Source organism: Hipposideros armiger, unplaced genomic scaffold (assembly GCF_001890085.2).
Source record: "Hipposideros armiger isolate ML-2016 unplaced genomic scaffold, ASM189008v1 scaffold_743, whole genome shotgun sequence".
Classification (NCBI taxonomy): domain Eukaryota; kingdom Metazoa; phylum Chordata; class Mammalia; order Chiroptera; family Hipposideridae; genus Hipposideros; species Hipposideros armiger.
The window spans coordinates 44,956-57,050 of record NW_017732093.1 but is presented as its reverse complement, the minus strand read 5'-3'; the positions used below and the strand labels follow the sequence as shown (position 1 = coordinate 57,050).

Genomic DNA, 12,095 nt, shown 5'->3' with positions numbered 1-12,095 from the left:
AAAAAAAAAAAAAGAAAAGAAATCTTTTGGTCCAAAAATTAACTTCCCACCTGTCATAAGAAGACGTCTTCCCTTGTTAACCCACTTCCCCGAATGCACAAATGAACAAAGCTTTCTACTCCATATATGACAACCCAAAAGACTTATAATCCCAAACAGTATATGAGATTATATTTTAATGGGAACAAGTTTCTGTTATTGTACCCTACAAATTACTAGTGTGCTTTGTTCTATGAAAGGAGGAAGAGTGTGACATTAGCAGCAAGTCAATGGTTGCCTTAAATAAAGAGGCAGGACCACTGAGGGTAAAAGGGTACAAGATGTAGTCACAGGCAGAAAACAACCTGCCCAGATTACACAGTTTACCCTTTGTTAGGTCCTGTTTATCATACAAACCTAGACAAAGAAAAGGCTTGTTTTTTCATCCAATATATACTGAAATGCCCACTATGTGCAAAACATGTTCCCTATCCTCATATACTAAATATGTATACCACAGAGCTGTACACAGAAGCAACACTTCACAAGATTTAGAATCATTTCTCTAAGAAAGTTCTTTCCCAGGAAATTTATTCATTAAAGTTACAATCGTACTGAATCCTTTTCATAATCCTCACTATATAATCAGTACCACTGACAACATGAGAGCAATCAGAATATATTCAATTGAATTTTATTCTTTTTCTATACTTTATTTTGAGAAATTAAACTATCCAGGTCCTAAAAAGGAAAATAATAGATGTGGCAATGACAAATGACAATTAAGGATTTGTTCCTAGAGCAAGGGACCATCTTTACTAACACTTACCAAGCCAGCAGTAAGAGAAGGTGCCGACTGTCCCAGGGACTGGTTCCTCATTCGAACAAGGTTTGATGCTTCTCCTGAGGATGGCCACGCCACCTGCGCCACACTGCCGTGCACACTGCTGGACAAGGGGAGCAGTTGCTTACCTTCAAACACAAGGTTTCGAAAATGCTGGTCATTATTTATTAATTAGTGAATGAAAAAATACACTGATATCAAGTGGATAAAAGTATATTGATCCAAAACAAAGTGAAGCTCCTCCATATCCATTTTAGAATTTGTAACCTTTTAAAAATTCCAACTGTCTTGGTGGTGGTGAGAATTCCAAGTGGAATACTGAACTGAACTATTTAAAATTCTCTGTAATATCCACCACCATGCCAGCCACTGACCCTAACACCTGACCTAGCAGGCTAGGAGTTTTCCCGTCTCTTCCATCCTCCTTAGTTTCTCACCAACTCAATGTAACATGAGTGGAGCTGACAGATTCTCCTGGACATGTTTGGCCCTTAAGTTTCCGAAAGACAAACACTGAATCTACGCATATACTGCTCTCACAAGACTTCATGTGTTCAGGCCAGGACTGAAAGCCTTAGTCCCACTGACAGACTACAAGAAAGTTACTTGTAAAGACTGAGTTTGTAGAATTGCAATGACTTTCTAACTGAGGTGCAAGTCCCATTTCAGCCACTTCCTTCACACCATTCTTCACATTGCTACTAGTGATCTAAACAAAACAAATGTGATCATGTTGTTACCTTCCTTAAAAACTTCTGATGACTCCCTACTGTTTTGAAAACAGAGTTAAGCCAAACTTTTATAATATTAAAAGGATCCTCCATAAATCCAGATAATCTTCCTGGCCTCATCTCCTGCCACTTCTCCACACCCAGTCACTCACTAAACTTCAGTATCATGCCCTGCACTTTCACCTGGCTTTATCTTGTTCACCCAATTCACTTGAACACCCTGGCAATCTCTTCCTGGTGAAATCCTATTCGTCATGGAAATAACCACTGTAATAAAGGTATAAGCAAAAAAATGTTTTGGTTTTGGTTTTGCTACTACATACCCTCTTACTGAAATCAAAATGTGATGCAACTTACCGTATTTGAAGGTCAATTTAGCAAAACTTATGAAAATTTTAATTTGCATATGTTTGGACCCAGCATTCCACTTGTAGGAATGTAGTATAAAGAAAAAAAAATAGACCAGAATGTTCACCTTATTGATGCTCACCATAATAAATTGGAAATAAATGTTCATCACAAGTTAAAGAAATTATAATATCAACAGACAATGAAATACTGAACCCATTAAAAATATTGGGGCAGCTCAACAAGTACTCAAGAGAAAAATGTTCAACAATTCCTGTTGAATGAAAAAAGCAGAAAGGAAGTATGTAGTATATGATCCCATTTTTTATTTTTAAAATAAAAAATTTGTGTATATTTATATAAATTTTTAAATATATATTTAAATATAATGGTGTACATATAAGTGGTTTGGAGGGAGAGAGACCGAAGAATAAGTAAAGATGAAGAAGGACTTTTCACTTGGATATGCTGCATGTTTTCATACTAAAAAAAAAATTCCCCCCTTCCTTCCCCCAGAACAACCCTACAAAGTAGTTAATATTATTTTGTTTTACTATTGGGGAAACCAGATGGAGGATGACTGAGCCATCAGGCCCCAGGGCTACTCTGAAGGCCTGTCTGGATATGATACAAAGAGCAGCTACCACATTGGCAGACAGTCTAAATCATGGTCTGTCCATTGAGCATCAGTTAACAGTAGAATAGGGATAATAACACCTCCTTCCAGTGTTGTCAAAAGCACTAAATGAGATTTTGTGATATCATAGGCATTTGGTACATTTCCCAACCCCACCCCACCCCACTCCCACCCCCACCCCGATGCACACCACTAACACATTCATCAAGCTCTTTCCAAGGACATCGAGTCCAAAAATCCCAGAATGGTGAAGACAGGTATGCACCCACCACTCTACCAAATGAGGCTGAGGGGAGCCTCCTTTTCCTAGTGAGGCCTGTACTGACTAGACATTAATAGAGGAGAGCCAGCTTTTCATAATGAGCATGTCCTAGGCCAGTTGCTCTCAAATGTGGTCCAGGGAGGTCCCAAGATCCTTTCAGGAGGTCCTCGGGGCCCAAACTGTTTCCCAACAATGCCAAGCCCATTATTTGCTTTTTCCACTCATTCTCTTACTGGCACTGCTCAGAGGCTACAGGACGTATGATGACATCACCCATGGGCTAATGAACATGTGCTTGACATCTTAGTCTTTATTTTTTTTATTTTTTTATATTTTTTTTTTAAGCTGAGCCATCCTGCCACCTGTTGGCAGCTCAGCGGCTGCTCAGCTCGGGCCGGGAATCGAGACATCTTAGTCTTTAAATTTAAATGTCTGTTTCAGCTCCTAATACATCTATGTCCATGGGTATAATCCATATGAACAAAAGTACTTTGGGGTCTTAATTATAACTTTTAAGAGTGTAAGGAGGTCCTGAGCAAGAGTGCCAGAATTAGGAGGTAAAAGTACAAGACGCCAGTTAAATATGAATTTCAGATAAAAAAGGATATTGCATGGGATACATTCATATTAAAAAATTAATCGTTGTTTATCTAAACTCAAATTTAACGGGGCGTCCTGCATCTTATCTGCCAATCCCAGGCCTAAGTCCAAGAACTTTAGGAGCTGCTACCCTTAGGAGATGGCAGCGCACTCCTAGTAATTCCAGATGTCTTGTACTCAAATTTTTTATAACTGGCACATTTTACTTTTTTAGTTGAAAACATGCAATATTATTTTAAAATCTAGTTATCTTCCAAGTCTGCTCTCAAATGTATACTTTACTGAAAAGCCTTTCCATTAAACCCTCCATGCACACACATACAAAAAGTAATGGTGTTCTACTAAAAACTTTCATAAGCCCAGAGTAGAGCCCGCCTACCCTTTTTCCTTCCTTCTGCAAATGTTGCCAAGTTGTCCAGATGATCTGCCTACCCCTCATCTATATATTCTAAAGGAAAGCTACCTTGTTAACTTACCTATCCTTGTTAACTTATTGGATTGTCAGAAAAGTCATGATGTACTTTTTCTATGTTTTTCGTTGCAAAAATGCGTCATGACTTTTCCGACAACCCAATACATATACAAAGGCTAGTATCATATCTCTCACTTCAAAATACGAGTCTGCTGCAGCAAGAGGCTTACACAACTTCGGAAGATACCCATTTAGACATATACTAGTCAGGGCTTGAAGAGTACCAAGGATCGCCAAAAATGTGAAGAAAACAAACAAGAAAACAGATGAACAATATGTACAGATGTAGCAACCAGCCCTTTGTAAACAAATAACTCAGAAAAAAAGAAAACTTTTAAAATTCTAATTAAGATTCTTACAGTGATTCAAGGGACTGTTGTATAAAATATTCCAAGTTAAAGATGGCTGACTGTCCTGGGAAACTCCATTAAAATGAGAAGAAGTAAAATAAATAAACAAAGGCTATAAAGAGAATGAGAGCATGAGAGCCTATGAGGGGAGGCTAGAGACTATGAGGGATGAACAAATTATTGTTGGGAAAATCTAAAGCAGATAGGTTAATCATAACCAGTAGAACTGGACAAAGAAAGGCACAAGGTATAATAAACACAGAGGAAGTTGCAGTTAAATGGGGTATCACACTGCAAAATCTCAGGTAAGTTCAGTACTCAGAAATGCAAGATACCTAAGAGGACATAAAGTTAGACATCAGGCTGAAATTATATTAACGAAAAAATCTATAAACAGAACAGTCAAATACAACCACATTCTCTGGCTACCAGCCAGTACCAGGCCACTACCTCAAAGGATAGAAGGGATATAACAGCCCAAAGCAAAGCAAAGAATTCTGATTGTTAAGTGCTCAAAAGAAAGAGTTGATTCAGAAACAAAAGAAAACTTTAAAAAAAAAGGTTTTAATCCAAAAATCAAAAATTTGTCTACTCGTAGAGAATTGGCAGATAAACACATCCTTAAAATAAGAGTAGAGTGCTATGGAAAAACAAGAAATGGCTCTTTATGATTACATACATGTCTGACAAAATAAAAATTTCAATAGAAGAGTGAGAAGATAAAGCCAAGAAAATAGCCCTAAAAAGGGACAAAAAGAAAATGAAAACTGCTTATATTAGGCCAAGGAATATGGTAGGATTATATTTTCTTCTCTACTGACCTAATATTTTAAACAGGTCAAATGGATTCTCTTTTTTCATACTCTATTGATTGCTTTAAATTATGACACATTTTAATTGCTTTCTATTTGGACCATGATTTCCGTGAATAATTTTTCCCCTTGAACTTTTTAAGACTTTTCTATGGAGGAGGTAGAGAGACACTATGGGAACTGCAATGGGTTTTCGAAATGGGGAAATAAAAGCAAAGGATATGAAGTCTACACAAATAAGCAGAGAACAAAAGTCAGATTAAAAGGGAATAACCCACAATAGTGGTCAACCAAGAAATTTTTGCAGGTTCAGAAGGTTAGCATTCAGAGATGCAATGAGAAGTAGTAAAGAAAGGGAGACAGCCTTAGCCACAAGTGTTCTATACAAAACTACGACCTGAGAAGAAGCTGTCAAGATGCCAATTCAGTTGGTACACCTTTAAATACTGACAACACGGTCCCATATTTCTTTAAAAACAAAATTAAGGGCCGGCCAATGGCTCAGCTGGTTGGGAGCTCGCTTGGGAGCACCAGCTCTGAGCAGTAGGGCTGCAGTTTGGATCCCACATTAGGGCCAGTGACGCAGCACCCTCTACAGCTAAGACGATGAACAACAGCTCAACCTGGAGCTGGGCTGCTGTGAGTTACCGGAGATGGCATATGCTGCAGCGGGGCTGCCGTGAGCTACATGAGTGGTTGGCAGCCAGGGTGAGTGGCTGGCAGCCGGTGTAAGCTGCTGGGAGCCACTGTGAGCGGCCGACCAATGACCGGCGACCGATTGCCCTACCTGGGAAGAGCACAATGATCATACCAACATGGGCCAATGAAGCGACATCCTCCACAACTAGACTGAAGAACAAAAACAGCAATTTGTCTACCTGTCTGTTCCCCTTCCCCGATTCCCCAACGCTGTTCCCCTCCCCCCAGTTCCCCAATAAAATCTTAAAAAAAAAAATTTAAATATTTACCTGACAAAGAACTGGCCAGGCTTCCTTTCCGTAACTTACAGTCATCCTGACTAAGTTGTCGTTGAAGTTTAGCTTTTCCAGTGGATGAAAATATGTCAGGATTACTGAGCTTCCTAAAGAGCAGGGGACTAAGTCCAGTTATCACATCCTTCAAAGAGAAAAAAATAAAACATAAGTCTTTAATGTCTTTTGTGACAGTGTATGACCTTTATACTAAACATCTCTATAACACTCATTACAGTTAAAAAGTTCGAACATTGTATATTTCCTGCTCAATACATAAAGCCAGAAACATATTTCTTAGTAAAAGCTGTTTGGGTATGCTATGAAGGATGTGGGACATTGATTATAAAATGCAAAGTTTAAATAGGGGAGGAGGCTCTCAAGATGTCACAATAAGACATTTTGACAAGATGTAGTATTCATAATGAGTACACATCTAGTTATGTTTATTTATTTACATTTCTCCTTTTATCCACACTCTTCCTACATTCAGTAAAGAAAAGCATATTTTAGTTTTCAAAAGTTCATAAATAACAAGCCTTCCCTTACCTGTTATACAAAGATAGAAATACCTCTAACATTCAATTAATGCTAAAATAAAACTTAGAGCTTTCTTTATATGTCTACAATAGGAGCTAAGCACGCTCTCAATGAAAAAGTATAAAAGTACGATGAAGAAAACAGGCAATATCAAACACTGACAGTACCTTCCATTTGCCTTTACTTTAGTCTAGCTCATCCCACCCCATCCCAACACCGCTTCCTTCTCATTCAGTAAGGAGTGTCCCACATATCAAGATTCAGACATTTGGAAGCAAACCCACCTAGTTGACAGCATTAAATGAGAAACTATTTTGAAAAAAAGGCCCATGAGGCATATCTTTTATATTTCATAATGGAAACTACAATAAATAAGTAGCACATCAAACTGATCCAGATAATACAAAGACAAATGAGAAACATAAGGAGAAATAACTGAAATCTATGTTACCAGCCACTTGAAAAACAAAACTCAAATAACTGGTTCCGTAACAATACTAAAAGTCACAGGGGAATAAAATGGAAAAATGTCTACTTCCTTAAGAAAAGATTTAAAAAAAAACCTCTAAGGTCATACATTGTGATTGGCGGGTTCACAAACATGGGAAAGTATTAATATTGGTTGATGGTTGCTATTCAGAATTTACAAATATCCAAGCCTAAAGAGAAGAGTGAAGTTGATGAAGAAAAATACTGAGAAAAGGAAAAAGAATTTAATTGGTAGTAAATGAATGAAAAGATAAAAAGGGGATATTTAGGCACTTCCTGTGTAAGCAGGAAGAAAGGAGAATTGGAAGCAGTAGTTAATGCAAAAAAAGAAGGCAGAAGGGAACAGCCTATACTTCCACTATTTGGTGTGTCAAGGATGAAATAGTACCTATACATCAAGTAGAAACCATGGATGGAAGCAGGGTTCAGGCACTAAGGCTAGTAACCCCCCAAAAAGAACTGGCCACTCATACAGGCAACACCCCCAGCAAGAAAATATAAGTAAAAGGAAATAAGAAGACCTTGGAAGATATAAAGCTGAAGTAATATCCTATATGAAGGCAATATGGACAGGGAAAGGTCCCATCCCAAAAATAACTTACAAATGAGCTACATGAAAGAGCCAGCATTTGACTGGATGCCTGCTACACTGTATGCATGAATAATTAGTCTTGGTCAGAAAGGAACAACCACCAAAAGAGGACTAAATAGCACTCATTAAAGAGAAAGTTATATTCTTTTCAAGCTCCCTATTACCTATCTTAACATACCAAAGAAGCCAGAACATGGAAGGAGAAAAAATAAAAGCAGATCATGCCCCTTCTTATTCCAAGTCTCTCCTGTCAAAACCCTGCAAGAGGAAGACAATATAAATTAGATATGGAATTCAACTTTTAAACTAGGATGTCTTTCTTTTTTTTTTTTAAGATTTTTATTGGGGAATTGGGGGGATGGGAACAGCGCCGGGGAATTGGGGGAAGGGGAACAGACAAGTTGCTGTCGATGTTTGATCTTCAGTCTAGTTGTGGGGGACGTTGCTTCACTGGCCCAAGTTGGCACCATCATTGCGCTCTTCCCGGGCAAGGTAGATCAGTTGCCGGCTTCTGGATGGCCACTCACTGCGGCTGCTGGCCACTCACACTGGCTGCTGGCTACATACGGTAGCCCATGGCAACCCACTGCCACAGGGGCTGCAGCCTACGCCATCGCGGGCGACTCACGGCAGCCCAGCTCCAGGTTGAGCTGTTGTTCAGCATCTCAGCTGTGGAGGGCAGTGTCACTGGCCCTCATATGTGGGATCCGAACCGGGGCCCTCTGGCGTCCCAAGCCAGTTCTTAACCATCGCGCCACTCGGCCGGCCCTAAACTAGGATGTCTTAACTTTTACTGAAGTTCATTGCTCATTTCAGAAAAGTACACATACCATATAACTTAATGAATTTTCACATGTTAAATATATCCATGTATCCAGCATCAAGATAAAAAAAAAAAAGACATAACCAAGCACCCCAGAGAGCCCCTGTGCTCCCTTCCAGTCACTATCCCAGGTCCCTCCCTCCAGGATAATCACTATCTAGGCTTCTAACAAAACAAATTATGTAGCGTGAAAACCTTTACATGAATCACTCAGTGTGAACTGCTCTGTCTTGCTTCTTTTGCTCAACTAGACTGGACTTTTTAAAATAGCACAACATTATTGCATTTACCCAAGATAAGAGAATGAAGCAAATAAAAACGAACCAAGGCCGGCCGAGTGGCGCATTATTTAGGAGCTGGCTTGGGACGCCAGAGGGCCCCAGTTCGGATCCCACATGTGAGGGCCAGTGACACTGCCCTCTACAGATGAGCTGCTGAACAACAGCTCGACCTGGAGCTGGGCTGCAGTGAGTCGCTGGCATTGGCATAGGCTGCAGCCCCTGCTGCAGGGGGTTAACCGCCATGGGCTGCCGTGTGTAATCAGCAGCCAGCGTGAGCGGCCAGCAGCCACTATGAGCGGCTGTCCAGAAGCCGGCGACTGATCTGCCTCGCCGGGTAAGAGCGCAATGATGGTGCCAACTTGGACCAGTGAAGCGGTGTCCTCCACAGCTAGACTGAAGAACAAAAGGAAGCAACTTGTCTGTTCCCCTTTCCCCAATTCCCCAGAGCACTGTTCCTATCCCCCAATTCCCCAATAAAAATCTTTAAAAAAAAAAAAAAAGAACCATAAATAACCGGATGGAGAAAGAAAGAGTATGGGAAGTAGAACTTCCTTACTAACTTCCATACTAACTTCTTGCAGTTTTCTAGTTCCCACTTCTAGTCACTTACAAGGTCCAGCCAAACTACATGTTTTCAGGTTCAATAGGATACCACTGTGCACTTTATAATAAGCTCTTCCTTTCTGCTTCAACTAGATCAAATTAGTTTCTATCATTTTTATGAACAAATGATTTCTAAGCAAACTAGGGAGTTAACCTAAGGAGGGGAAGGCGCCTAGGATGACTTCCAGGTTTCTCACTTGAGTGGTATGCTTATTGAGCCAAGGAATATAGAAGGAGAAACAAGTTTACAAATAAAACACTGCTATGACAATAATAAATATTAGCATAATTACAAATTACTGTACTTTTCCAATAACTATTAGAGGAACTATAAACATTTAACCTGCAAGGAAGAAAACAAAGGAGACATGAATAATTCTCTTCAACTACATGAGGGCTACCTCCTATATTAGAGTAAATGTACTTCAGATGCCAGAATTAGAACTACTAAATGAAAATAACACAAGAGAAGGAGGGTTAGTAGACTCAGAACCACTGCCCTCCTCCACAATACCAAAGCAAATCTCAGGCCAACTTTACCCATAAGGTTAGTGCTGTGCTTATACTGTACTATGCTATTAAGGATAAGATTCAAAGTAGGAGAAGGATTCACAGCTGAAAACAAGAGTATACACACTAAAAACTTGTCTATCAGGCTAAAAGCCTGCATTAACTCTCATTAGGAGTTATCCCAAATGGCTGGCAACCAGTCAGTGAAGAGAATACCCTGTGGCAGATTCTTCCTGACTTACCTTGCCAAGAGTGAAACCTTGGTGCCAGATTAATCAAAGTCCATTCTCTTAAAACCTATCAAAAGCCCTTGCTTGATATCCACATGCAAAAACAAAATTAACATTGACCCATACCTCAAGAATATCAAACACAACATATACAAAAATTAACTCTAAATGGATCATGAATCTAACTATAAAAACTAAAAGTACAACTTCAGGGGAAAATATAAGAGTAAACTTTTGTAACTTTGAGTTAGGCAGAGTTCTTAGATAAGACACAAAGCACAAGTTTAAAAACAAATTTATAAACTGAACTTCATCAAATTGAAAAACTACCACTCTTCAAAGGATACTGTTGAAAAAAAATCACAAATGAACAAAAAAATTGCAAAACACACATTTGAGAAAGAATTGGCACTCAGTATATTTAAGATCTTGCCCAACTCAATCATAATAAAACAAACAAGTCAATAAAAAACATGAGCACCGTGGCCCATGGGCCAAATCCAGCCTTATTTTTGTAAATAGTTTTATTAAAACCAAAAAAAAAGCAAAAGATTGAACAGACACTTCAACAAAGAAGAGGCAAATATGACAAATGAACACATGAAACCATCCTCAATATCACTTACCATTAGGGAAACAAAATTTGAAATCAAATGAGAGGTAACATTAGCAAAATGGTGGAGTACACAGCTCCAAGCTAACATGCCCCCCACAGAAACATGAAAAAACAAGCAGAAATGGTCGAAACCACTTTTGTCAGACCACTAGAAAACAGTCGAAATTTTACAGCAACCAAGAGAATACTGAATCAAGGGCCAAACGTGTGGCGTGTTGGTTAAGAGTTGGCTTGGGATGCCAGCTCTGAGCAGCAGGACCCCGGTTCGGATCCCACATGCGGGCCAGTGACACTGCCCTCTACAGCTAAGACGGTGAACAACAGCTCGACCTGGAACTGGGCTGCCGTGAGCCCCTGCTGCAGTGGGCTGCCATAAGCTACCGTGTGTGGCTGGTAGCCAGCGTGAGCAGCTGGCAGCCGGTGTGAGCTGCCAAGAGCTACCGTGAGCGGCCATCCAAAGGCAGGCGATCAATCTGCCTCACCCGGGAAGAACGCAATGATAATACCAACATGGGCCAGTGAAGTGACGTCCTCCACAACTAGACTGAAGAACAAAAGGACAGCAACTTATCTGTTCCCTTTTCCCTGACTCCCCAGCGTTGTTCCCCTCCCCCAATTCCCCAATAAAATCTTTAAAAAAAAAAAAGAATACTGAATCAAGAAATCAACTTAAAAATAATAGGAAAGCTTTGTAGCATTTTTACTTGCCCTTGCCCCACCCACTCTGTGATGTGGAGGCCATCTTGAAGACATCAGCCAGTGTTGTCAATGTGAGGCCCTGGTCCTTGGTTCTGGAAGGAGCATAACAGACCCTTATTTGCAAATTATTGTTTTTGTCTGTTTTAATTTGTATGGGAACTGTCTGAAGGACTAATGCAAGGCACTCTTCTGTATTGTGCCTATCTCGGAATCTGTTCAAGATGGAAAAGCAGCAGGCATTGCTCCAAAACACTGTAAAGTGATTCATACACCCACAGCCACCTGGGCAAAAGATTACAAATGAAACATACAATAGACTGCCTGAGGTCTGGGAGGAAAAGGGGAGAGTTACTGTGGGAAATTAGGGCAATCAAAAACACCAGTGTATATAGGGTGATTTCTAAAGCCCAAAGCAAAATGCATGCTCAACAAATACCTGAAAAAACTGATATCTCAGGCTGATTCCCTAGGTTCAGAACAGGCTTCCTGGCTAAGGGTTGATGAAAGGCCCCAGCACAAAGTCAATCTGCAAAGACTAGGAGGTTTGTTTGTTTGTTTGTTTAGCTCCTGGAGATCAAGGAAATCTCTGTCAAAATAGAAGCTAAGAAACAGAGACTTCAGGGCTTGCCGAGTGGCTCAGTTGGTTAAGAGCTTGCTCAAGAGTTTGAGCTCTGAGCAACAGCAGTTCTATTCCTGGCCCAAGCTG

At 40.0% G+C, this 12,095-nt stretch overlaps 1 protein-coding gene across 7 annotated transcripts in view; it reads right to left on the bottom strand.

The window, feature by feature from the left end:
• The window catches only part of MAST2 (microtubule associated serine/threonine kinase 2), a 217,343-nt gene that overhangs the window by 184,770 nt on the left and 20,478 nt on the right, over positions 1-12,095 (bottom strand). For 5 of the 7 annotated variants that reach the window (XM_019628006.1, XM_019628000.1, XM_019627999.1 and 2 more), the window contains exons 2-3: positions 6,004-6,151; positions 809-951 (exon numbers count right to left, since the gene is read on the bottom strand). The exons of the other annotated variants lie outside the window; for them this stretch is intronic. In XM_019628006.1, coding sequence (XP_019483551.1) covers positions 809-859 — 51 coding nt within the window. In that variant the 5' untranslated portion in view covers positions 860-951; positions 6,004-6,151. The remainder of the gene's footprint in view (positions 1-808; positions 952-6,003; positions 6,152-12,095) is intronic. 7 annotated transcript variants of the gene reach the window in all.